Here is a 25,131-nt window from a genome sequence, read left to right as displayed (position 1 = left end):
CAGCTTTGTGTTAATGTCTTGTTGTTCATATGCAAGGATTCCAAGTACCTGCAGAATATCCACTTCCCCACATTACCCTCTTGCCATGTCCTTGCCCACTTATTTAACCTGTCTATATCCCTTTGCAGCCTCTTTGTACCCTCCTCACAGCTCACACTTCCATCTGAAGTAAACTTGTATGCATTGTACTTAGTACTCTCATCTAAGTCCTGGATTGTAAATCAGTGATGCTTAAGCCCTGATCCTTGTTCTAACCCGACCAGTTACATGCTGCCAACCAGAAATATCCTATTTATTCCTATTCTCTGTTTTCTGCCTCTCCATGCTAATATATTACCTCAATCCAATGAGCCAAAATATTGTGCAATAACCTCTTGTGTGGCGCCTTATTGAATGCTATTTTGAAAATCGAATACCTCCACTGTTCCTCATTATCTATCCTGCAGTTCCAATCTCAAAAAACCCTTAGCAGGTTTGTCAGACGTAATTACACATTGATAAGTCTGTTTTGATTCTGCTCAATCAGGTTATGCTTTTCTGAATGCTCTGTTACCATGTCCTGGCTAATATAATCTAGTCTATTCCTTGCTACCAATGCCAGGCTAGCTGCTCCCTTTCCCTCTTTTTTTAAATAATGGGTTTATATTTGCTATCTTCCAATGCACGGGGCCTAGGTAATACTGGAAGATCAAATTCAGTGCATCCATTATTTTTGTAGTTGCATCTTTTGAAACTCTAGGGCATAGGCCATCAGGTCCCAGAGCTTTATCAGCTTTTAATCCACTCATTTTCCAGTACTCTTTTTATGATTAAGACTAATTTCTAAGTTCTTCATTCACGTTAGATCCTTGGTCTTAAATTATTTCAGAATGTGTTTATGTTTTCTGCTATTAAGAAAGAAGCCAGGTATTTGTCAAATGTATTCGTAGTTTGAGCGGCACAGTGGTGCAGTGGTTAGCACTGCTGCCTCAGACCCTGTGTCTGTGTGGGTCCCACCCCCACAACCCAAAAAGGTGTGCAAGTTAAATGGATTGGCCATGTTAAATTTCTCTTAATTGGAAAAAAAGAATTGGGTTTTCTAAATGTTTTTAAAAATGGATTCACCATTTACTTATTCTCCATTTTGAATTCTTCTACTTCTGCCTCTCAAGGGCATACACTTGCTTTCAGTATACTCTTCCTGTTTCCGTACCTACAGAAACTTTTACTGGCTGTTTTTATGTCTCTTGATAGTTAATACTCAAACTGGCCGGAATTCTCCGGTCGTTGCGATTCACTTTTCCCGCTGGGAGTGTACCCCCGCCAGTGGGTTTTGCGGGTGGTCACAATGGGAAATCCCAGTGACCAGTGGCAGGAAGATAGAAGCCCACTGCCAGCAAATGGCATGCGGCCGAGAAACACGCGGCGGGGGCACCGGAGAATCCTGCCCATTCTCTTTTCTATTCCTTTATCAATGTCTTTCGAGAACAAACCCAGATTGGACTATAGCCATCAGCATAATGGGCGGAGGGGGGACTGAATGGGGGCAAGCGATTATGTCCATTTTTAGCTTTCCAGCTCTGGGAGCTACGGGTGCAATTCTCCCATCTGGAGTCTTAAGTGCCGACGCTGGAGTGAAAACCGGAATGTTTCACTCCGGCGTCGGAGCCCGCTCCCAGACCCTTATTCTCCCGCCTCCAGGGGGCTAGGAGCGGCGTTGCGTCATTTACGCGCACCGGGCCTTGGCACCGCGTAAAAGCGGCGCCATGTAAATGATGTCACCTGCGCATGCGCGGTTGCCGTCCTCCCCCAAAGCCGCCCTGCAAGAAGATGTCGGATGGATTTTGCGGGGCGGCAGAGGAAAGGATGTCCTCCTTCAGAGAGGCCGGCCCGCCGATCGGTGGGTACCGATCGCGGGCCAGACCCCATTCGAGGCCCTCCTCGGTGCAGGAACCCCCCCTCCCCCCCCCGCCCCCACAGGCCGCCCCGCCAGCGTTCCCGGGCTGTTCCCACCGGCAGCGACCAGGTGTGGACGGTGCCGGTGGGATCCCGTCGTATTGGGCAGGCCCGCTCGGCCCATCCGGGCCGGAGAATCACCACTTGCCCGTTGCAAACGGCGTGCGGCGATTCTACCAGCGGCCAGCCGTGATTCTCGCCGCGCCGGTTTGGGGGGGGTGGGAGAATCGCGTGCGGGCGTCGGGGCGGCGTGGCGGGACACGCGCAGCACCCCTGCCGATTCTCCCACCTGGCGTGGGGGGGGGGGGGGGGGGGGCAGAATTCCGCCCTACTGTTTGTTGGTGCATCAAACAGGAATCACAGCTAAAGAAAGTGCTGGAGCATCCAGATGAAATAATCCCCATTGAGATTCACAATTTAAAATTTGAAGCAACTAAGGGCTTTTAAAGACAGTACTCCAATGTCAGGGGAAAATGCAAGTCCCAAACCTGCATTTACTGTGAGTGGGACCAGCTCAGCAATTTTATATCAGACGGTCCCCGAATTGGCCAACAGCGGGCCCACCATCCAATTAAGGCCATAGGGTGGGCTCCTGATGCTGCCAGTCTAATCAGTGGATCAGCAGCTCTGATCCTGTGGTGCCAGCAGGGGAGTTGGTTGTTGCTGAATATGCAGGAGGCCTGTTGCCTACAGCAGGTAATGAAAAGATGCAAAAAATCCAGGGGACCCAGTGTTAAAGGAGAAACACCTCCCGGGAAACCACAGGGGCTTTGGGCCTTTCCTGCCCGAGGCCCCCCCATTTTGATCCATAGAACTTTCCCTCCTGTGCTACCATTGGGAATCTGCATCGATTTAGCTAACGGCCGTCCTTGTCTGATGGCAACGTAAAATAGCCGATAATTGGACCTTTAATTATAGAAATCAACTGTCCACTTCCTTGGAGTTGGCAGTCTCTCCACATCCAGTTCTGCCATGCATCCAACATGGCTTCCCATGATTCTACTGCCCCCCCCCCTCCCCCTCCCACTTCCTAGTCTGATTCCTGGGGCGAAATTCTCCGTTATCGGCGGAAAGTCCGCCGATCGGTGCAAAAAACGGCGCAAATCCGACTTGCGTCACGTCGGAAAAATGGGTCGATAGTCTCCGGCCCGAAATGGGCTAGCAGCGACGTAACGGGATCCGCGCTTGCGCAGTGGTTCGCGCCGTGCAGCGTCATATGCGCCGCACGGCGTGACGGCTCATAAGGCCGCGCTGCTCCCCCCCCACCCGACCCGGAACACCCGACCGCAACACCCGACTGGATGGCTGGCCGTCGCTCAGCCCCGAGGTTCGAGTCACGCGATGTGGAGGGCGCTCCTGGACGCGGTGGAGCAGAGGAGGGACGCCCTGTGTATCCCGGGCACGGCCGCAGAGTTGCCCCACGCCACAGCCGGCGTCTGTGGAGGGAAGTGGCAGAGGCCGTCACCGCTGTGGCCCTGACACCACGGACAGGCACCCAGTGCCACAAGAAGGTGAACGACCTCGTCAGAGCAGGCAGGGTGAGCCTACCTCATATCCCCCATATCCCCCCCTCCCCCATATCCCCCCTCCCCATATCCCCCATATCCCCCCCCTCCCCCCATATCCCCCCTCCCCCATATCCCCCATATCCCCCCTCCCCCATATCCCCCATATCCCCCGTCCCCCATATCCCCCCTCCCCCATATCCCCCTCCCCCATATCCCCCCTCCCCCATATCCCCCCTCCCCCATATCCCCCCCTCCCCCATATCCCCCCTCCCCCATATCCCCCATATCCCCCCTCCCCATATCCCTCCCCCATATCCCCATCTCCCCATATCCCCCCTCCCCATATCCCCCTCCCCCATATCCCCCTCCCCCATATCCCCCCTCCCCCATATCCCCCTCCCCCATATCCACCCTCCCCCCATATCCCCCATATCCCCCCTCCCCATATCCCTCCCCCATATCCCCATCTCCCCATATCCCCCCTCCCCCATATCCCCCCTATCCCCCCTCCCCCATATCCCCCCTCCCCCATATCCCCCATATCCCCCATACCCCCCTCCCCCATATCCCCCCTCCCCATATCCCCCATATCCCCCCTCCCCCATATCCCCCATATCCCCCCTCCCCATATCCCCCCTCCCCCATATCCCCCCTCCCCCATATCCCCCCTCCCCCATATCCCCCATATCCCCCTCCCCCATATCCCCCTCCCCATATCCCTCCCTCCCCCATATCCCCCATATCCCCCCCATATCCCCCATATCCGCCCTCCCCCATATCCCCCCTCCCCCATATCCCCCCTCCCCCATATCCCCCCTCCCCATATCCCCCCTCCCCCGTATGCCCCCTCCCCCATATCCCCCCTCCCCCATATCCCCCCCATATCCCCCATATCCCCCCTCCCTCATATCCCCATATCCCCCCTCCCCCATATCCCCCCTCCCCCATATCCCCCATATCCCCCCCTCCCCATATCCCCCCTCCCCATATCCCCCCTTCCCCATATCCCCCCTCCCCCATATCCCCCTTCCCCCATATCCCCCCCATATCCCCCCTCCCCCATATCCCCCATACCCCCCTCCCCCACATCCCCCTCCCCATATCCCCCATATCCCCCATATCCCCCCTCCCCCATATCCCCCCTCCCCCATATCCCCCCTCCCCCATATCCCCCATATCCCCCCCTCCCCATATCCCCCCTCCCCATATCCCCCCTTCCCCATATCCCCCCTCCCCCATATCCCCCCTTCCCCCATATCCCCCCCATATCCCCCCTCCCCCATATCCCCCATACCCCCCTCCCCCATATCCCCCTCCCCATATCCCCCATATCCCCCATATCCCCCCTCCCCCATATCCCCCTCCCCATATCCCCCCTCCCCCATATCCCCCTCCCCATATCCCCCTCCCCATATCCCCCCTCCTCCATATCCCCCATATCCCCCCCTCCCCCATGACCCCCCTCCCCCATATCCCCCCTCCCCATATCCCCCCATATCCCCCCTCCCCCATATCCCCCCTCCCCCATATCCCCCATATCCCCCCTCCCCCATATCCCCCCTCCCCCATATCCCCCCCTCCCCCATATCCCCCCCTCCCCCATATCCCCCATATCCCCCCTCCCCCCTCCCCCATATCCCCCCTCCCCCATATCCCCAAGTGAATCCAGCCCTAACCTTAACCTCTGCAATGCACGCGCAACCGATGGCGTGCATTCATATACCTGCCTAACACTGTTGCCTTTTACCCCTGCCCCCCCCCCCACAGGAGAAGCACGCACACAACAATAGGGAGCATGTGAGGACTGGAGGAGGGCCCGCTGATGAGAGGCCACTGACCGTACACGAGGAAAGGGCCCTGGAACTGGCTGGCGGACCTGAGGACCGGGAGGTTGCTGATGCAGAGGTCGGGGGCGTACTAGCGAGTGAGCCACCGACAGCCCGTCCCCATATCCCCCCTCCCCTATATCCCCCTCCCCCTCCCCCGTATCACCTGATCACTGCCTGATGTCTAACCATGCATGCTTCATTGTGTATCGCAGGACCAAACGTCCAGGCACCCATCCCCGCAGATGCAGACCGCCCACGGGAGACGGAGAGACCCGCACCCTCCAGCATGCGACGCCCGCAGGATGCCCCTCGGAGACCACAGGAGACGGAGAGACCCGCACCCTCCAGCATGCGACGCCCGCAGGATGCCCCTCGGAGACCACGGGAGACGGAGAGACCCGGACCCTCCAGCATGCGACGCCCGCAGGATGCCCCTCGCACACCACGGGAGACGGAGAGACCTGGAGCAACAGGGAGACGACACCCCCGTCACGTGCGGGAGCGACCACCCAGCGATGAGGGGGGCAGCCACAGGCCCCCGTCACATCCGACCCAGGGACACCACTACCCCAGGACACCACTACCCAGGACACCACTACCCAGGACACCACTGCCCAGGACACCACTACCCAGGACACCCCTACCCGGGACAGCACTACCCAGGACACCCCTACCCGGGAAAGCACTACCCAGGAAGACGAAATACCGGACAGTGACTCAGAGTGGATGGGTGGAGACGAACCCCCACCCCAAAGTGCCATGGACTCAGAGTGGGATGAAGAGCACGACACAACGCCACTGCTGTCACCAACACCCTCCACCATCGCAGAAACACTCACCACGGTTGGGCACTTTAGTGATGAGGCGTCTGGTACACTCACTGGTGCGCACCAACACAGCCGTCCCGGTACAGCAGGGGGAGGTAGGAGCAGCAGAGGGACTGGGCGGTCGGAGGGCAGCCCAGCCCAAGCGAACATCTGCCGCCCAGATGGATCCTGGGTTCCTGCAGTTACCACACCCCACACATAGATCCGATGCAACCACCGACCCGGAGACGAGCGAAGAGGGTGACGGGCGGCTTGCGGCGGCTGCGGTCGCAGGTGGAGGAGTCCACCCGCATCCAGGAGCTGGGAGTGGTGCCGGTCATGCGTGCCACCCAGGCTGACACCGCACGGGTGGCGTCCGCGGTGGAGGCAATGGGTGCGACGGTGTCAGACATGGGGAACGGTTTGCGAGGCCTGGGGCCTTCCGTGCAGGCGGCGTCTGTGGCCCAGGAAATGGCTGCCCTCTCACAGGAGGCCATGAGCCTGTGCCAGCGCCAGATGGCTGAGGCGCTCAACGCCATAGTCCAGTCTCTGCAGGCCATGGCCCCAGTCTCAGCAGGCCATGGCCCAGTCTCAGCAGGCCATCGCTGAGGGCATCAGCGCCAGTGGCCATGTGCGAGCCGGCGTCGCACTGTCACAGACAGGGTTTGCCAACCCCCTGGGCTCCATGGCTGCAAACCTGCAGACCCCTGTCGATACCAGCACGAGCCTCCAGGACTGGCAGCGCCAGATGTCGGGGGGGCGTCGGATGGCCAGTCCGTTCGCATCCCCCACCCATGTAGAGGCCTGGGGGCCATCGGGCACCCCGAGGAAGGAGGAGGTGGTGTGGTCCGTCCCGGCTCCCTCTGTAGGGAGGTCCCGGTACACCGCGACACCTCGGACTCCCCCCCCTTCCGTCCCAGGTGCATCGGGTGGGCAACGGGCAGGACAGGCTGGCAGCTCGCCATCCCAGTCGCCCGGGCCGCAGCCTGGCCCATCTAGGCCAGGACGCCCCAGGAAACGGCCGCCAAAGGGATCCAGTGTCAGAGGGCAGGAATCACAGGAGTCCACCTCCAGTTCTGCTGTACCGTCTGGGGAACCACGTAGACGTAGTCAAAGGGCCCGTAAGGCCAAACAATTAGACACTGAGTAAGTTGGCACGGGTGCAGGGCACAGATGAGTTTTAGGGGCTAGGGGCACGTGCATGAACTCCTTTGGTTATTAAAGTCAATGTTACATCTACAGAAGCTGCCTTTGTGCTCTGTCCAAAGTGTGCGGGGGTGTCATGTACGTTGAGCGCAAGTGTGTGTGTGAGGGGTGGTCTTACCTCAGCCCCAGGTGAGTCTGCCCCCTTCCCCCTGGGCCGCCATCAACATCCCCCGGGCAGAGGACGGGGACCGTGCGCTGCAGTGTCACAGCCGCATGCAGGGATGGTCCGGGTGGATGGTGGTACTGTGGCCATGGGTCAGACATAGTCCAACGATGTAGAGCCAGGAGCTCATCGCAGGGCGGGTTGTCATCATCCTCCATGGCCTGCGATAGACACGCGTCCACCCGCAACTGTGTGAGCCCGGCCCGTTGTGCCGCAGGTGAATCGGCAATGGGGGTGGGAGGGTGGGGGGTGGTGTGCATGCGGGTGGGGTCGGTGGGGTTGGGGAGGGGGGTGAGGGTGCTGGGTGGGTGGATGGTGGGGGGTGTGGGTGGTCGGCTGTTGCCATGGTGTGCGGTCTGTGGCCATACTACCCGATTCCCACGCCCATCTAGTCAGTGAAGCGGGCGTCTATCAGTCTGTCCCGTGCCCGCTGGGCCAGCCGGTAACGGTGGACAGCCACCCGCCTGTGTCTACCCCGTCTGCCCTGACCATTGCCCCCATCCTCCTCATCTGGGGAGGACTGGGCCTCTTCCTTCTGCTCCTCCACTCCGCCCTCCTCTGCCTGCGGCACATCGCTCCTCTGCTGGGCTATGTTGTGCAGGACGCAGCACACCACAATGATGCGGCCGACCCTATCTGACCGATACTGGAGGGCGCCCCCAGAGAGGTCCAGGCACCTGAAACGCATCTTCAGCACGCCAAAGCACCTCTCGATCACTCCCCTTGTCGCTACATGGGCATCATTGTAGCGGTTCTCCGCCTCATTGCGTGGCCTCCGTATAGGCGTCATCAGCCACGATCGCAATGGGTAGCCCCTGTCGCCCAGCAACCAGCCCCTCAGCCGGGGATGGCGTCCCTCGTACATGCCGGGGATGGATGACCGCGACAACACGAATGAGTCGTGTACACTGCCTGGGTGACGGGCGCAGACGTGCAGGATCATCATGCGGTGGTCGCAGACCACCTGTACGTTCATCGACTAGGTCCCCTTCCTATTAGTGAACACGGCCCTGTTATCTGCAGGTGGCCGCACGGCGACGTGCATCCCATCGATCGCGCCCTGGACCATGGGGAACCCGGCAACGGCAGAGAAGCCCACGGCCCGGGCATCTTGGCTGGCCCGGTCCACGGGGAAGCGGATGTAGCGGTGCGCCATGGCATATAGGGCATCTGTCACTGCCCGGATGCACCGATGCACCGATGTCTGCGATATGCCGGACAGGTCCCCACTCGGTGCCTGGAATGACCCCGTTGCATAAAAGTTCAGGGCCACCGCAACCTTGACGGACACGGGGAGAGGGTGTCCCCCCGCCAGTGCCACGCAGTGACAGGTGTGCCAGCAGGTGGCAGATGTGTGCCACGGTTTCCCGGCGTCTCCTCCTGCATTCCCGGTCCGTGAGGTCCTGGTATGACTGCCGGGGCCAGTACACACGGGGCGCCCTCGGGTGCCTCCGTTGCCATGGGGCCGCGACGTCCTCCTCCCCCTCCTCGTCCTGTCGGTCAGGTGTCCCTCCAGCCTGGGCGGCTGCCGCCTGCCCCTCTGCGGCAGCCTGCGCCGCCTCTCTGGCACGCTCCTCCTCCTCCTCATCCAGGGCAACATAGACATGAGCGGCTGCCACCACGGCGGCCAACATCGCTGGATGATCTGAAAACATGACGGCCTGGTGGGGGGGAGGGGAACGACGACATGTCATCATTGCCCATATCCCCTCCTCCCCCCAGCCAGGTGGCATGGACCGCATGGGTCCAACTGTTGGAGGCGGCACGTGGCCAGGTGGACCAACTCACTTGCCCTCCCATCCCCCTCCTCGGCACGGGGGCCCCCCCCTCCAACCTCCACCCCAGCACGGGCCCCCCCCCCCAACCCCCAACCTCCACCCCGGCACGGCACGGACCCCCCCAACGTCCACCCCAGCACGGACCCCCCCCAAACTCCACCCCAGCACGGACCCCCCCCCAACCTCCACCCCAGCACGGACCCCCCCCCCCAACCCCCAACCTCCACCCCGGCACGGCACGGACCCCCCCAACGTCCACCCCAGCACGGACCCCCCCCAAACTCCACCCCAGCACGGACCCCCCCCAAACTCCACCCCAGCACAGAACCCCCCCCAACCCCCCAACCTCCACCCCGGCACGGCACAGACCCCCCCCAACCTCCACCCCAGCACGGACCCCCCCCCCCAACCTCCACCCCAGCACGGACCCCCCCCCCCCCAACCCCCAACCTCCACCCCGGCACGGCACGGACCCCCCCCCCACAACCTCCACCCCAGCACGGACCCCCCCCCAACCTCCACCCCGGCACGGACCCCCCCCAACCTCCACCCCAGCACGGACCCCCCCCAACCTCCACCCCAGCACGGACCCCCCCCCAACCTCCACCCCAGCACGGACTCCCCCCCCCAACCTCCACCCCGGCACGGCACGGACCCCCCCCCAACCTCCACCCCAGCACGGACCCCCCCCCCCCAACCTCCACCCCAGCACGGACCCCCCCCCCCAACCCCCAACCTCCACCCCGGCACGGCACGGACCCCCCCAACCTCCAGCACAGCACGGACCCCCCCCCCCAACCTCCACCCCAGCACGGACCCCCCCCCCAACCCCCAACCTCCACCCTGGCATGGCACGGACCCCCCCCAACCTCCACCCCAGCACGGACCCCCCCCCCAACCTCCACCCCGGCACGGCACAGACCCCCCCCAACCTCCACCCCAGCACGGACCCCCCCCCCAACCCCCAACCTCCACCCCGGCCCGGCACGGACCCCCCCCAACCTCCACCCCAGCACGGACCCACCCCCAACCTCCACCCCGGCACGGCACGGACCCCCCCCCCCAACCTCCACCCCAGCACGGACCCCCCCCAACCTCCACCCCAGCACGGACCCCCCCCCAACCCCCAACCTCCACCCCGGCACGGACCCCCTCCCGGCACTCCCCCGGAGCCCAGCCTACTCTAACCACCCCCCCCGCCGCACACACACACACACAACCCGAGACACACCTCTCCTCAGGCAATCAGACTGTGGCCACGCCATTGCCTGCCCAGAGCCAACCCCCCAGGCCGTCACTCACCTCCACGCTGGTCGGCGTGAGCCTGGAGCACCGGGTCACGCCGATGAAAAGGAGGTTTGATTCACGTCGACGTGAACGGTCATCACGTCGACGGGACTTCGGCCCATCCGGAAGGGAGAATATCGGCAGGCCGAAAATCGGCTGCCTTGCGCAGACCCATGACATTCTCCGCGGCAGCGGCGCCATTAACGCCCCGCCGACTTTTCTCCCTTCGGAGACTTCGGCGGGGGCGGGGGCGGGATTCACGGCGGCCAACGGCCATTCTCCGACCCTCTGGGGGGGGCGGAGAATGACGCCCCTGGTGATTGATTATATCCTGGCCTAAAACTGAAGCAGACAAAACCCTTAAATAGTAAGAGATGTATGCACAGAAAATAACATCCAGTATAAAGCTACAGAAACACTTAATTTTTGGATCCCTCTGAACACACAGTGTATTCAACTTTGAAATGTTGCCCTGCTGTTCGCCCAGAATATGCATAGCAGCCTTTTATCTGTTTTATGCAGAAGACTACAGTACTTTCCCAACAAACATCATTCGAAATTGTGCATGCATATTCTAACACGCTTTCATTATATTTCAATATTGACACTAAGCTCTTGTCTGTTCATGTTCCTTTGTCTTTAAAGAGAAGTTGACAAGATTAATCTGCAAGGGATTTTCCTCGGTGTTGAGACTTGAGCAAATTCCAGGCTGATACTCCAGTACTGACGACTGAGAGAGTGCTGCACTGTCAGAGGTGCCATCTTTCAGATGAATCAGTAAACCAAGGCCCCATTTACCCTAATGAAAACTGAACGTACTAGAAAAAGTCAGGTCTGGCATCATATGTGGAGAGAGGCACTCTCGGACTCAATCCCAAAACATAATTTAAAACTCCCTGTTAAAGGGGGCCAATGCTGTTCTCACGTTCGACTTTTAAAAAGGAAATAATCATCATGCAGGGATCAGGTTGTTTTCCCACTCAGAATGGGCAGCACGGTAACATTGTGGTTAGCACAATTGCTTTACAGCTCCAGGGTCCCAGGTTCGATTCCGGCTTGGGTCACTGTCTGTGCAGAGTCTGCACATCCTCCCCGTGTGTGCGTGGGTTTCCTCCGGGTGCTCCGGTTTCCTCCCACAGTCCAAAGATGTGCAGGTTAGGTGGATTGGCCATGATAAATTGCCCTTAGTGTCCAAATTAGCCCTTAGTGTTGGGTGGGGTTACTGGGTTATGGGGATAGGGTGGAGGTGCTGACCTTGGGTAGGGTGCTCTTTCCAAGAGCCGGTGCAGACTCGATGGGCCGAATGGCCTCCTCCTGCACTGTAAATTCTATATCGATATCTATATCTATATCTATAATGACACCCTGCTAAAGGGAGGGATGCATCATATGACTTAACATCCTGGTTTTAAATCTTATGCCTGGTACATTATGGGCCAAGGAAGCTAGGATTCCTAACGTGGGGAATTCTAGCTCTGTCGCCTCCAATATGCAACTCCTGCCGTTTTCTGAATGGTTCCAAAGGATTTCCATCAGAATTAAAGTGTCTGGGGGGGGGGGGGATCAAGTTAAAGGCCGCAGAAATCAGACTCTAAATAAGCCAGTCGGCCTGGTTCTAAATATGTATTCACTCAGAAATTGGAGAATGTTTCTGTGAAACTGCTTATTCCACTATTTTTATCTGTTCCCCTTTTAGATTAGCTGTCCCCTCCCCTCCCCCCCTCAACCTCCCCAGCAACCACGACCCCCCCCTCCCCCACCCCCCCCCACATTGTTATCTCTCCCATTTCTTCTTTCTCCTGTGATTGCATGGATAAAAATTTATAATTAGCTGAAGGTTGCTATCCTTCTAAATTTTCTCTTTCCCTAATTTTCACCGAATACTACACACACGTTTAGCATTTCTCTTGTAAAAGTCACGCACTGAAGGCAGATGGTTTGGTCGCATTCCGGATTGGGCTTTGAAGCCAAAGTTCTCTCATTTGGGACTCGGGCATTGTGATGTTAAGAGCTCTCAGGCAGCCTTGTTGAAACTGATTTTAATTATTTTAGCTTACTCATTTTTTTTGGAGTTCCCCTTATTTCAAGACTTTTTTCTTCACAGGAATATGAAAAGCTGGAACAGGAAAACACTGCTCTAAAAAGGGAAATAAGGAAACTTAGTGAAGAAGTGAAACATTTATCAGAAGCACTGAAGGATCATGAACGCATATGTCCGTTGATACACTGTGCCATGAACTTTGTCGCAACACCTAGACCTCATCCTGGTATACTTACCAGCTGTTTACCACGTGATGGTCAAAGTGAAGTCTCATAGACGGCTTTAGCACTGAAATTTGAAAGTGTTATTTTATTATGGAAGGTTAGGATACACTGATAATTGTTTGGATGTGTTTGATTCATTTTCTGCAACCTGAAGAATCCTGAGGACACTATCAGACGTTGGACCATATTGTGACCTATATGATGCTGCTGTGACCTTGTGTGACCAAGGGCAAGGACAAACACTTTGCAAGTTTATTGTCCCGCCCGTGGATTCTGCTTAGCTTAAGCTTAATCTATAGCATCACCTGAATGAATGTATTTTAAAGACATGTAGACTTTTTTTTTTACATTTGCATATTTTTCAGGGAATCTGAGTTTGTGCTCTCCACAAATCAAATGCAGCACGTTTTTTAGCACCCAGCAGTCACACAGCTGAGACCTGGGACACATCTTCATTTTAAACACACATGGGCAAAGTCAAATCAAAAGATGATTTGTTGCACAATTCAACAAGTCTTTTCGTGAACAGATAACATTGTGAAATGGTGCATTTATTTTGAAAGCTTTGCCTTTTACCCCCTCATTGGCTATGTGGACAACATTATGGGGCGCGATTCTCCCAAAACATTTCTAAGTTAATTTGTGGTGGGTTTTTCGGAGAGTTTCCTGCCGGCTCTGTCGGCAAGTTCCCCACCGCTATTCAATGACACTTAGTCACTTTTATAGGCCCTGGAGAGTTTCTCACCGGTTTAGCCCACACTTAAGGCTGGATGTTCCCGCCCGCCGCAAGAACACCATGGACGGGTAGCATACAAGGGAGAGCGCAACGCTCATTGAAAGTTTCTCTCCAGCATATGACACAAAGCGGTTTGAGGGGTTAGCACATCCATTAACATTGAAGTGAGAGTAAATTCAGATGACTGCATGAAATGGTCATACGTTGAAATTTTAGGGCCTAAAGTTTTAATTCAAAGGATTCTATACCTTTGGAATTCTGTACCCCAGAGGGTGGTGGATGCTCCATTATTGTGCATATTTAAGGCTGGGTTAGATGGAGTTTTGATCTCTTAGGGAACCAAGGGACTGGGTAGCTGGAAGGGAAGTGGAGTTGAGGTAAAAGGCCAATCATGATCAAAGTAATGGCGGAGCAGGCACAAGAAGCCATTTCCCCATCCCCCGCTCTGATTTCTTATGTGAAAGAAGATTCACTGCCAAAGTAGTTGGCTTCCTACCAAAAGATATTTTTGCTTCTATACAATTTGTACATAACCAGGAAATTTGAATGAAGAAATTAATTTATCTCACCCTTGATAGTATTGTACATGTCATACGTATATACATACTCACTAAATTTAATCCAAAACTTGAGTCATGATGCCCACAATAAATTTTGATGTTTTACTGGTAATCTTGGGCGAGATTCTCCGACCCCCCACCGGGTCGGAGAATCGCTGGGGGCTGGCGTGAATCCCGCCCCCGCCGGTTGCCGAATTCTCCGGCACCGGATATTCGGTGGGGGCGGGAATCGCACCGCGCAAGTTGGCGCCCCCCCCCCCCCCCGCGATTCTCCAGCCCGGGTGGGCCGAAGTCCCGCTGCTAGAATGCCTGTCCCGCCAGTGTGGATTAAACCACCTCTCTTACCGGCGGGACAAGGCGGCGCGGGCGGGCTCCGGGGTCCTGGGGGGGGGGGCGCGGGGCGATCTGGCCCCAGGGGGTGCCCCCACGGTGGCCTGGCCCGCAATCGGGGCCTGTGCCGTGGGGGCACTCTTTTCCTTCCGCCTTCGCCACGGTCTCCACCATGGCGGAGGCGGAAGAGACTCCCTCCATAGCGCATGCGCGGGGATGCTGTGAGCAGCCGCTAACGCTCCCGTGTATGCGCCGCCCGGAAATGTTATTTCCGCGCCAGCTGGCGGGGCACCAAAGGCCTTTTCCGCCAGCTGGTGGGGCGGAAGTCAGTCCGCCGCGGGCCTAGCCCCTCAAGGTTAGGGCTGGGCCCCCCAAGATGCGGAAGATTCCGCACCTTTGGGGCGGCACGATGCCGGACTGATTAGCGCCGTTTTTGGCGCCGGTCGGCGGACATCGCGCCGATACCGGAGAATTTTGCCCCTTATTTTTGTTCCTGTATAAACAATTTTATTTTATACAAGTCGCATTCATAAGTATACTTTAATTTTGAGCAATACGGGGGCAGCACGGTTGCACAGTGGTTAACATTGCTGCCTCATGGCGCCGAGATCCCAGGTTCGATCGCAGCTCTGGGTCACTGTCCGTGTGGAGTTTGCACATTCTCCCCGTGTTTGTGTGGGTTTCACCCCCACAACCCAAAGATGTGCAGGCTAGGTGGATTGGCCACGCTTAATTGCCCCTTAATTGGAAAAAATGAATTGAGTACTCTAAATTTTTTTTTAAAATAAAAACAACTTTGAGCAATACACAGTTGCTTGAACATGTTTGTCTGAAAATTAGCAGTTCCCTGGGATACCAGCCATTTTAGCCCTGAAACCCCAATTCATTCCAATTTGCTTCACTTTCTCTAATGACAGTTTTCCTGACCATTTGTGACCACTGTAAGTCATGTCAAGAGGTTAAGAACTGCTATTAATCTGGCCTGAATGGTAATGTGCTCACGGCACTCAACATTTTTGGGTTACCTCATTTGTACCATTATTCATAGTGCTAGTTGCTGACTCAAGCCAGCAAATTTGAGGTTTACGTGGACTTTCAGAAAGTCAAATAAGAAACCCATGACAAAGATCAAAGTGTGTGGAGTGATGATCAATTAACTGAATGGATTGAAGGATGACCACAAGGCAGAGGACAGAGAGGTTTTTCGGATCAAAAGCAAGTGGGAAGTATCCCATTGTTCCTCCAGTTGGATTCCCCACTTTGACCCTCCATAAACATCCAATGCTCTGCTCATCCCATGCCACACCAAATTTCATTTGCCCATCACCTCTTTACTCACTTATCTGCATTGGTCCAGCAATGCCTCAGTTTTAAAATTGGCATCCTTATATTCAAATACTTCCATGGCTCCGTCTCTCCTTATCATTAATCTCCGCCAACCCTCCAAGATATCCGCCAGCCCTCCAATTCTGCCCTCTTGTACATCTCCAATTTTAATCGTTCCACCAAGGTTGGCCATACCTTCAGTTGCTCGCAATGCTCTGAATTCCGGAATTCCTTTTCTACACGTGTCTGCCTCTCCACTTCTCCTTTAAGAAAGTCCTGATTGATCATCTGTCCATCTCCTTTTGTGTTCGGAGTTACATTTTATGTGGTAACGCACCTGTAAAGCACCTTGGGACATTTTAGTCTTCAGAAGTTGCTATATAAATGCAAGTTGTTGTTGTTGATGTTATAAATGATTTGAACACAGAAGTTGGAGTTATGCATCTGGACATCCTTTCACACCAGCATGAGTGGTTGCCTATAGTTTTAAAATGGAGCTGGGTGGAACAGGCCTACACCTTCCAACTCTTCATTGAGGTAAGTTTGATAAATCTTACCTTTGTGTTGTGGTCTGCAGTTGTCACTTTGAAGACTGTGCATTATACCATATGTAAGGTTGGCTTTCTGGAAAACAACTCACTTGTCATTGAGAGTCAGGCAAACCCTGTTTGCACAGGGCACCTAAACTAAGACTCTTGCATGCATATGCAAAAGGCTTAACCCCTAGTTAAGAGGTAGTCCATGGACTCCTATTTTATTGCTTTCCAAATGATGGATAACGCACTTCCAGAATGAATGTGTGTCCCTTCCTACCATATTGGAAGGTTATGAACAATTTAGCACTTGAAAGACTGGTACAAAATCATCAGAATTCTAGGCCACACTGGCAAATTGGAGATATATCTAATAAAGCTAAGGACTACAGGAAAGCATTAACAGGCTTACAGAATTGGGGGATAAATGGCTGTGCAGTGAAGATCTTCTGTGGTTCCGCTCCATTGGTGAAAATTACCACACTGCCATTCTGGAAGGTATCTTGTGCCATTGGGAGGAGGCGACTGAGGATCACCCTTGCAATGATCTTCCCTGTGGCAGTCAGCAGGAAACCTCCTCTGCAATCACTATAATTACACTTGGATCTTGTCATAATCACAGCATCCCTGAGATGCTCCGACATGCACTCCTTTTCCCAGATGAGGGATCTGAATATATGCAGCCATCCCAGGAGTGTACCTCTGCTGTATTTCAGAATTTTGGCAGGGTTTCTATCTGCTCCAAAGGCCTTGTTGCTTTTCAGCTGTCAAGTGGCTTTTTCAACTTGGCTCTGGGTCAGGGTAACACCGAGACAGAGACGGATGGGATATTAAGGAATGGAGTTGAGGATGTTCAAGTTGAAGACAGGGTCTCGTTTGAGAAGTTCTTCAAAATGTTTTCTCCAGTGAGTACTGGTTGTGCCTCTGTCCTTGATGAGCTCCCCTCCATGCTGGACTCTCAGTGGGTTGGGACATCGAGTGCTTGAACCAAAGATTGCCTTGAATACCAACTGCCATTTTTCGTTTATGTCACAGGTTTTACTGTCACTGCTGGCTTCACTGTTGCTTCACAGCGCCAGGGACCCGAGTTCGATTCGCGGCTTGGGTAACTGGGCTGGATTCTTCGCAGCCCCGCGCTGGAATCGCGTTTGGCACGAGGGCAGAGAATCAAAGTTCCCGACGGTCCCGGTGCCGCTCTGGCAATTCTCCAGGCCCTGAATAACCGCGCATTTGCGAATTACGCCGCGCGGCCGTGGCGCCATTGCCAGAGGCCCGCCCAGTGATACTCCGCTCCCAACCGGCCGAGTTCCCGACGGCGTGGAACAAATATGGTATGGCCAGTTGGGATTCTCGCGTGGGAGCTGCGGACTCAGTCCGTGGCCACCCTGGTGGGGGGGCGGGGGGGATCGAGAACCGGGGGTGTCCTTATGGGTGGCCGGGGCAGCGATCGGGCCGGACGGATCAACAGGCGCGCGGCCGATCGGGGGGGTTTGTTTGTGTTGGCCCGTGGTCCGAGTCCGCCATGGCACTCGGCGCAGCCGCTGCCATGCACGGACTTGGAACCGGAAACGCGGGGGCCCGTATCCGCAGCTAAAGCTGCGTGACGCACTCCGGGACCCTGCTAGACCCCTGATGGTAATTGAATCGGGTTGTTTTTTTTCCAGGAAACTTGGGAGTGCAACGCCTGTATTTTTACGCCGGCGTGGGGACATAGCCCCATTTTTGGAGAATCCAGCCCACTGTCTGTGCGGAGCCTGCACATTCTCCCCGTGTCTGTGTGAGTTTCCTCCGGGTTCTCCAATTTCCTCCCACAAGTCCCGAAAGACGTGCTGCTAGGTGATTTTGACATTCTGAATTCTCCCTCCGTGTACCCGAACAGGCGCCAGAGTGTGGCGACTAGGGGATTTTCACAGTAACTTCACTGCAGTGTTAGTGTAAGCCTACTTGTGACACTAATAAAAATTATTATTATTATTCTTTTGTCTTGAGTTTCCGGTCTGCGAAATCTTTGCACTTCTTCTTGATTGGGTCCCATATCCCTTGGTCATTTTTGTCAACCAATCCTGATTTTCCTGATAGAGAGACCAAGGATCCCATCATAGGTGCTTGTTATGGTGAACTTTAGGGTCATATAGGCAATATGGGCACAGTGTTGCCCCTGGAGTTGCCGTAGAATACCTGCATTTTGACTGCTGCCAGGATATTAGGCATTGACCTTCACGATGAACTGAGTATGGTTGTACATCAGCTGGGCATTGAGGAAATGAAACCGTTTGCAATTGGGATAGATCGCTGAGTTTACTTGCTATGCCCGCATGCATGACATACAAGCAGTCAATGCCACTCTGCATCATGGGAAGCCTATGTTATCCTGGTGAAGCCGTGTGCTCATTCCATCTGCTTCTCTCTTCAAAATGAGAATGCACTGTACACTATTGCACTCAGGAGTGTCTGTGGCTTCCCTTATACAATAGTGAATGGTGAGATATTGGAGATGTCACCTTCTCCAGTCTGAAAGTAGCCTGTCATGAGAAGTTCAAAGCCATGGTCACCTATAGAGCCACTGGCAATGCCATCCTCACCCTGCTCTGAGTTGGCAGATTTCTGTGAGCACCCCTTTAGTGAAACAGCGATGATCTGCAGACTGTTCCTCGCTGAGGTTGAGGTAAGAGAATTATTCCCTGAAGGCTCTGGGGCGGACATGACCTCCTGTCCCCTTCTCCCGCCTCCCAAGAGGAAAACTTGTTTTCCTCTTGGGAGGCGGGAGAAGGGGACAGGAGGTCATGTTGGCAAAACTTGTTTTCCTCTATTGTGCCTCTGCTCATTCTCCCTGTCATGCTGCTGGCCAAAGGGGGGGATGGTACCTTCAGCACCCATGACCATGAACAAGTGGTCTGAACAGAAACTTGAAGTGAAAACCAAGGCCTTCTTCACATGCCACACCGCTTCACGTAGACTTTAAAAAGCAGTACAAACCACAAAAAAACTTAAACTAATTCAACAATAGTCAGGAGAAACCAATCAGCAACTAACCTGAAGGCACCATGTTCCCTTTAAATAGTGCTTCAGGGGCACTTAGTGACGCTGAATTTATGCAGAAAAAAGAGTCCCAACCTGTTCACTCTTTTGTCATAGGTATCATTTCTCAGTTCTGCTGTTAATCTAGTCAATTACGAGGCCACTGCCGGAACCTCTCCCCAATTGAGGATACTGGCCAACCTCCACTACACCAACAGCCTTGGCAGCACCACCATCTGAGGAGGCCGCTCCTGAAGCTGCGGAATATCAAGAAACAGTTGAAGGCACTGCATACTGCAAAGGCTATGGACCCTGACAATATTCCAAGAATAGTACTCAAGACTCGTGCTCCAGAACCTACCCCACCCATTACCAAGTTGTTCCAGTAAGCTACAACATTGGCATCTGCCCGGCAATGTGCAAAATTGCCCAGGTATGTCCTGTACACAAGAAACAGGACAAATCCAATGTGGCCAATTATTGACCCATCAGTCTACACTCATTAATCAGTAAAGTGATGGAAGGGGTCATCAACAGTGTTGTCAAGCATCACTTACTCAGCAATAACCTGCTCACGGACACTCAGTTTGGGTTCCGCCAGCGCCACTGAGCTCCTGACCACATGACAGCCTTGGTTCAAACATGGACAAAAGAGCTGGACTCTAGAGGTGAGAGTAACTGCCCTTGATTTCAAGGCCGCACCTTACTGAGTGTGGCATCAAGGAGCCCTAGCTAAACTGAGTCAGTGGAAATCAGAAGGAAAACACTGGTTGGGGCAAATCTATCACATCATTGTGGTTGTTGGAGGTCAGTCATCTCAGCTCCAGGCCATTACAGCTGGAATTCTTCAGGGTAGTGTCCTAGACCTAACCATCTTCAGCTGCTTGTTCAATGGTCTTCCTTCCATCTTAAGGTCAGAAATGGGAATGCTCATTGATGTTTGCACAATGTTGAGCACCAGTCAGAAGGAAAAAAAACAGTAAAATGGAAATAAGAATACTGGTCTGAATTGTTATTTTCTTCTGGGTTGCAACTCCTCAGATATTGAAGTGGTCCATATCCATATGCAGCCAGACCTGGACATCCAAGCTTGAACTGACAAGTGGCAAGTAACAGAAGTGTCAGGCAATGAGTACTTCTAACATGAGAGAATTTAACCATTACCCCCACTGCATTCAGTGAAATCCCATAATCAACATCCTTGGGGTTACCATTGACCAGAAATTGATCTGGACTAGTCATATAGTGTAGCCTGAACTGGACTAGCCATCTGAAGGGTCAATGGAGACTTGATGAGCCGAATGCCCTCCTTCTGCATTGTAGTGATACTATGATATAAATACTATGGCTACAAGAACAGGTTAGAGGCTCTGCCTGCTGCAATTAACTCACCTCCTGACTTTCCAAAGCCTGCCCACAATCTACAAGGCACAAGTCAGGAGTGTGATGGAATACTCTCCACTTGCCTGGAAGAGTGCAGCTCCAACAACATTCAAGAAGCTTGACACCATCTAGGGTAAAGCTTGATTGGTGTCCCAATCACAAACACTCACTCCCACCATCACTGATGCACAGTAGCAGCAGTATGTACCAGTAACAAGATGCACTGCAGGAACTCACCAAGGCTCCTTTGACAGTACTTTCCAAACCCCCACCACTGCCATCTAGAAGGACAAGGACAAGAGAATCATGGGAAAACCACCACCTGGAAATTCCCGTCCAAGCCACCCACTATCCTGATTTGGCAATATTTCACCATTCCTTCACTGTCGCTGGGTCAAAATTCTAGAACTCTCTCCCTAACAGCACTGTGGGTGTACCTACATCTTAGGGACAGCAGCGCTTCAAGGAGGTACCTCACCGCCACCTTTTTAAAGGTAATGAGGGATGGGCAATAAATGCTGGGCCAGCTCGCGATGCCCACATCCCATGAATGAATAAATAAAAAAATCATGGACCAATGTTGCTTTACTGGGCATTGGAACCTCGAAAGGAGAATTCAGCTGAGCCTGGTCGCCATGGTATGGACTAATAATTAATATGGTACCCCTTTGCTCAGCATTAAAAAAATTAAGAATTAAATCCACTCACCCAAAAAGAGTCTCCTCCTGTACTGAATGATTGAAAGGTTTTACGAACTGTGCAACAACTTTGGTAACTTCAGCATGGTGCATGTGACGTTGCCAAGTGCATCAAACACTTTCTACCCTGGCCCGTGAACCCATCAAGTTCTCCTCCCCCCCAAATGATCCTACAGAATCACTGCCTTGTCATTCCTCTCCTTCCTGTAATCCTTCAATCTCCCAGTGTTATCCTGGACCCTCTTTTTTTCCTTTATTCGTTCATGGGAAGTTGGTATCGCTAGCAAGGCTAGCATTTGCACCTCAGGAAACTGGCCTCTCCCATTCTTGAGATCAACTATTCCCTGACTTTCCGCACCCCCTCACCATGAGACCATCCACTACCCACCCTTGACTTTAGAATGCCCACCCCACCTGATCTAACTTTAGGGGCAGCACGGTAGCATTGTGGATAGCACATTTGCTTCTCAGCTCCAGGGTCCCAGGTTCGATTCCGGCTTGGGTCACTGTCTGTGCGGAGTCTGCACATCCTCCCCGTGTGTGCGTGGGTTTCCTCCGGGTGCTCCGGTTTCCTCCCACAGTCCAAAGATGTGCAGGTTAGGTGGATTGGCCATGATAAATTGCCCTTAGTGTCCAAAATTGCCCTTAATGTTGGGTGGGGTTACTGGGTTATGGGGATAGGGTGGAGGTGTTGACCTTAGGTAGGGTGCTCTTTCCAAGAGCCGGTGCAGACTCGATGGGCCGAATGGCCTACTTCTGCACTGTAAATTCTATGAAAACTGAAAACTCCCCCCTCTATGTTCCACAGCACCCTCTCCTCCCAGTACCCTCATTTAATCCTTTTGGAGCAAACTCTGACCCCACTATTTAGCCCCATCGCGTTATGATGCTCGCTGTTCAGAAAGTCCATTCACTGCCCCTATAACAGGACCAAGGCATGCATGACATGCTTACTCTCCTCACATGCCCTAAGGCACCCTCCCACTCATCACTGCTCATCGCCTCCTTTGACCAGCCCCCACGCAGCATGGCATACTAGAACCCAATCTCAATCAAGACACTGACATTAATGAGTGGTCCCCAAGAAAACCAAAGCAGTGGCTACTCCCTTCAACGTCCAGGAAGACGTCAACCTCCAATTACGTGCATTACAGCCTTCTGGACTCAACATTGCAATCAACAACTGTTGACCATGTACTTTCCACTCCATCATGACTCCTCTATTTTGTTTTGTTATCCAGTTTGCCTGGCTATCCCAACACAACCCCACCATTCCTCCACATGGCCACTCTCCCTTGTTGTTCAGTTGTGCTCCCACTGAACACTAACCTCTATTCTCCTGTTAACATATCCTATCTTTGCCACTATTCACACTCTTCAGTCCCTAATTGCACCATTAATACACCCCTTTGACTCATGTCTGTGACACCTTTGGCAATCCCTCCTTAACTCCAACCTATCACTCATCTCCATTCTGCCACACACCCTCGCCAAGTGAATAATTCATCACATTTCTATCCCTTTTCAGTTCTGTTGAAGGGTCATATGGACTTCAAACATTTACTGTATTTCTCTCTCCACAGATGCTGCCAAATCTGCTGAGTTTATCCAGTATATTCAGTTTTTATTTCAGATTTCCGGCACACGCAGTATTTTGCTTTCATTAAGAAGTTAACCTCTCCAGGTGCACGCCACTTGTCGTGAATTTGAACACACAATTTTCTTGCTCATGGAGAACTCAATTGGGAGAGGGTATTTAATTCTGGTGAGCTGGCCTTTTAATGAGCATGCATGATATGCAAATACATGCAAAAGCATTTCCCGACACTGGTCGTCTTTAAAGTTCCAAGAATTTAATTGCAAAATTTCATCACGCTGTCGGGGAAATGGTTTTTGGGCCCGCTAAATTAAATTTCCCCAACCAACAAGTTTCCCACTCCAGGGAAGATCCCACCACATTAATCAACTTATTTTACATATGTTTCAATCACAGAATGCTGATCTAATTATACATTTGAACCATTCTCTGCAGGGCTACTGGTTCAAAAACCGCTTCTTCCCTGCTGTTACCAGACTCCTAAACGACCCTCTTATGGACTGACCTGATTAATACTACACTCCTGTATGCTTCACCCGATGTCGGTGTCTCGGTATTTACATTGTGTACCTTGTGTTACCCTATTATGTATTTTCTTTTCTTTTCATGCACGAAATGATCTGTTTGATCTGCTCGCAGAAAAATACTTTTCACTGTACCTCGGTACATGTGACAATAAACAAACAAAAAAAACAACAAATGAGCCATATTTCATTTTTATTTATGCTGTTTGTACCAATGCTTTGGGAAACTGTAAATCAATTCATTTTTCCATGGAAATTATTGACCTTGATTATATACAGTCATAAAAGCATCATTGTACCAAAAGAGATTATAATTGGCTGGTATCGGCTGATCTAACTTTTTTATGCAATGGGAAATGTATTAGTATTGAATATTATGGAAACTCCTTTGGGGATACTTATATTGGAAAGCACATTTGTTGCTTCCTGTTTTAAAAAAAGTATATATTAACTAGTCAGCATTCTAATAGTATGCCACAGGGGAAAAGCAATTAAACTATCATTAAATGTTTTATATTTACCACCTTGACATCTGAATTACCTTGCTGGTTATGTACACGTTGTCCATCAGTGCAAACTTAAATCTGAATGTTTAGTTTGGTGACTCCAGACACGGAAAGAACCAATAACAGAATCTTCACAACCTCGCGGAGGTGGATTTGGAAACGAGGAAGTTAGCGTGCCAGCTTGGCTGCCCATCACATTCCCGCCACTGAGCCATCTTACCAGAGCTGGAGTCAACATGGTAGCGGCAGGCTTATTGGGCAGCAGTAAGTATAGGGGTCTTCATTTTAAAAACAGCAACATTAAAGTCAAAATATTGTTGCCCTTTTACCATATTTCTTCACTTTTGAAAACTCATGCCTGGGTTTTGATTTTTCGTCACCTTCCTTTTTGTCCCTTGTTACTTACTTTCCCTCACTCCCTTGGAAAACACTGCTCATAGGATGAGATGCTTTAGAACCTTCCAAATGTTGTCAGAATTTCTGTCATTCCATCCTTACCATCTCCCTTTAAAATTCCACTTTACATGCAATTGTCCATTTTACCACCAGTGCTTAAATCTGCTTCTGGATCTATGGAAAATGAAGTGAATTAGCTGATCTTGGAATAGCCAACAGTTAGTCTAAAAATTTATTTAGCCAAACAAATCTAAACTTTACCCATTTTGAGAGATCTAGGCTTGGGTGTCAGCAGACGATAGTCTCACTTTTTAATGCCTGTCACAAGTATTCACGAAAGCAAACTCATCGATTTCCAGTATTACCAGCATTTCCTGTATTTATTTCATATTTTTAGTAGTTTTACTCCTATTATCTGTCAGACTTAGTTTATCAGTCACTCAGTTAACAGGAAATTACATTGAGTCATCAGATCATAAAAATGATCACAAGTGTGGTCAGGTGCATAACAACATACAGGCAGTGAAGTAGGTCGATAGTTGCTGCCAACTTCTTAAAAAGATGAACGGATTAAACAATTCTTGTGTAAAGAATCCAATGAGAACCCAAATGCTGGAAACTTGAAGTGTCGATTGAACTTCATTGCAGTGTAATGTAAGTCTACTTGTGACACGAAGAAAGATTATTATTATTAACTGGAAATGCACAGCAGGTTGTTCAACAAAGACAAGTTAACGTTTCAGGCAT

The 25,131-nt window shown here is 52.7% G+C and overlaps 1 protein-coding gene across 1 annotated transcript in view; it reads left to right on the top strand.

Annotated features, from left to right (window-relative positions):
* Window positions 1-14,446, top strand: part of batf3 (basic leucine zipper transcription factor, ATF-like 3) — a 34,597-nt gene extending 20,151 nt beyond the window's left edge. Inside the window, exon 3 of the mRNA XM_072508782.1 lies at window positions 12,617-14,446. Coding sequence (XP_072364883.1) covers window positions 12,617-12,829 — 213 coding nt within the window. The 3' untranslated portion in view covers window positions 12,830-14,446. The remainder of the gene's footprint in view (window positions 1-12,616) is intronic.
* Window positions 14,447-25,131: the final 10,685 nt, after the last annotated feature.

Source organism: Scyliorhinus torazame, chromosome 1 (genome assembly GCF_047496885.1).
Source record: "Scyliorhinus torazame isolate Kashiwa2021f chromosome 1, sScyTor2.1, whole genome shotgun sequence".
Lineage (NCBI taxonomy): Eukaryota > Metazoa > Chordata > Chondrichthyes > Carcharhiniformes > Scyliorhinidae > Scyliorhinus > Scyliorhinus torazame.
The sequence above is the reverse complement of the archived record's forward strand: the minus strand, read 5'-3'. Positions and strand labels throughout refer to the sequence as shown.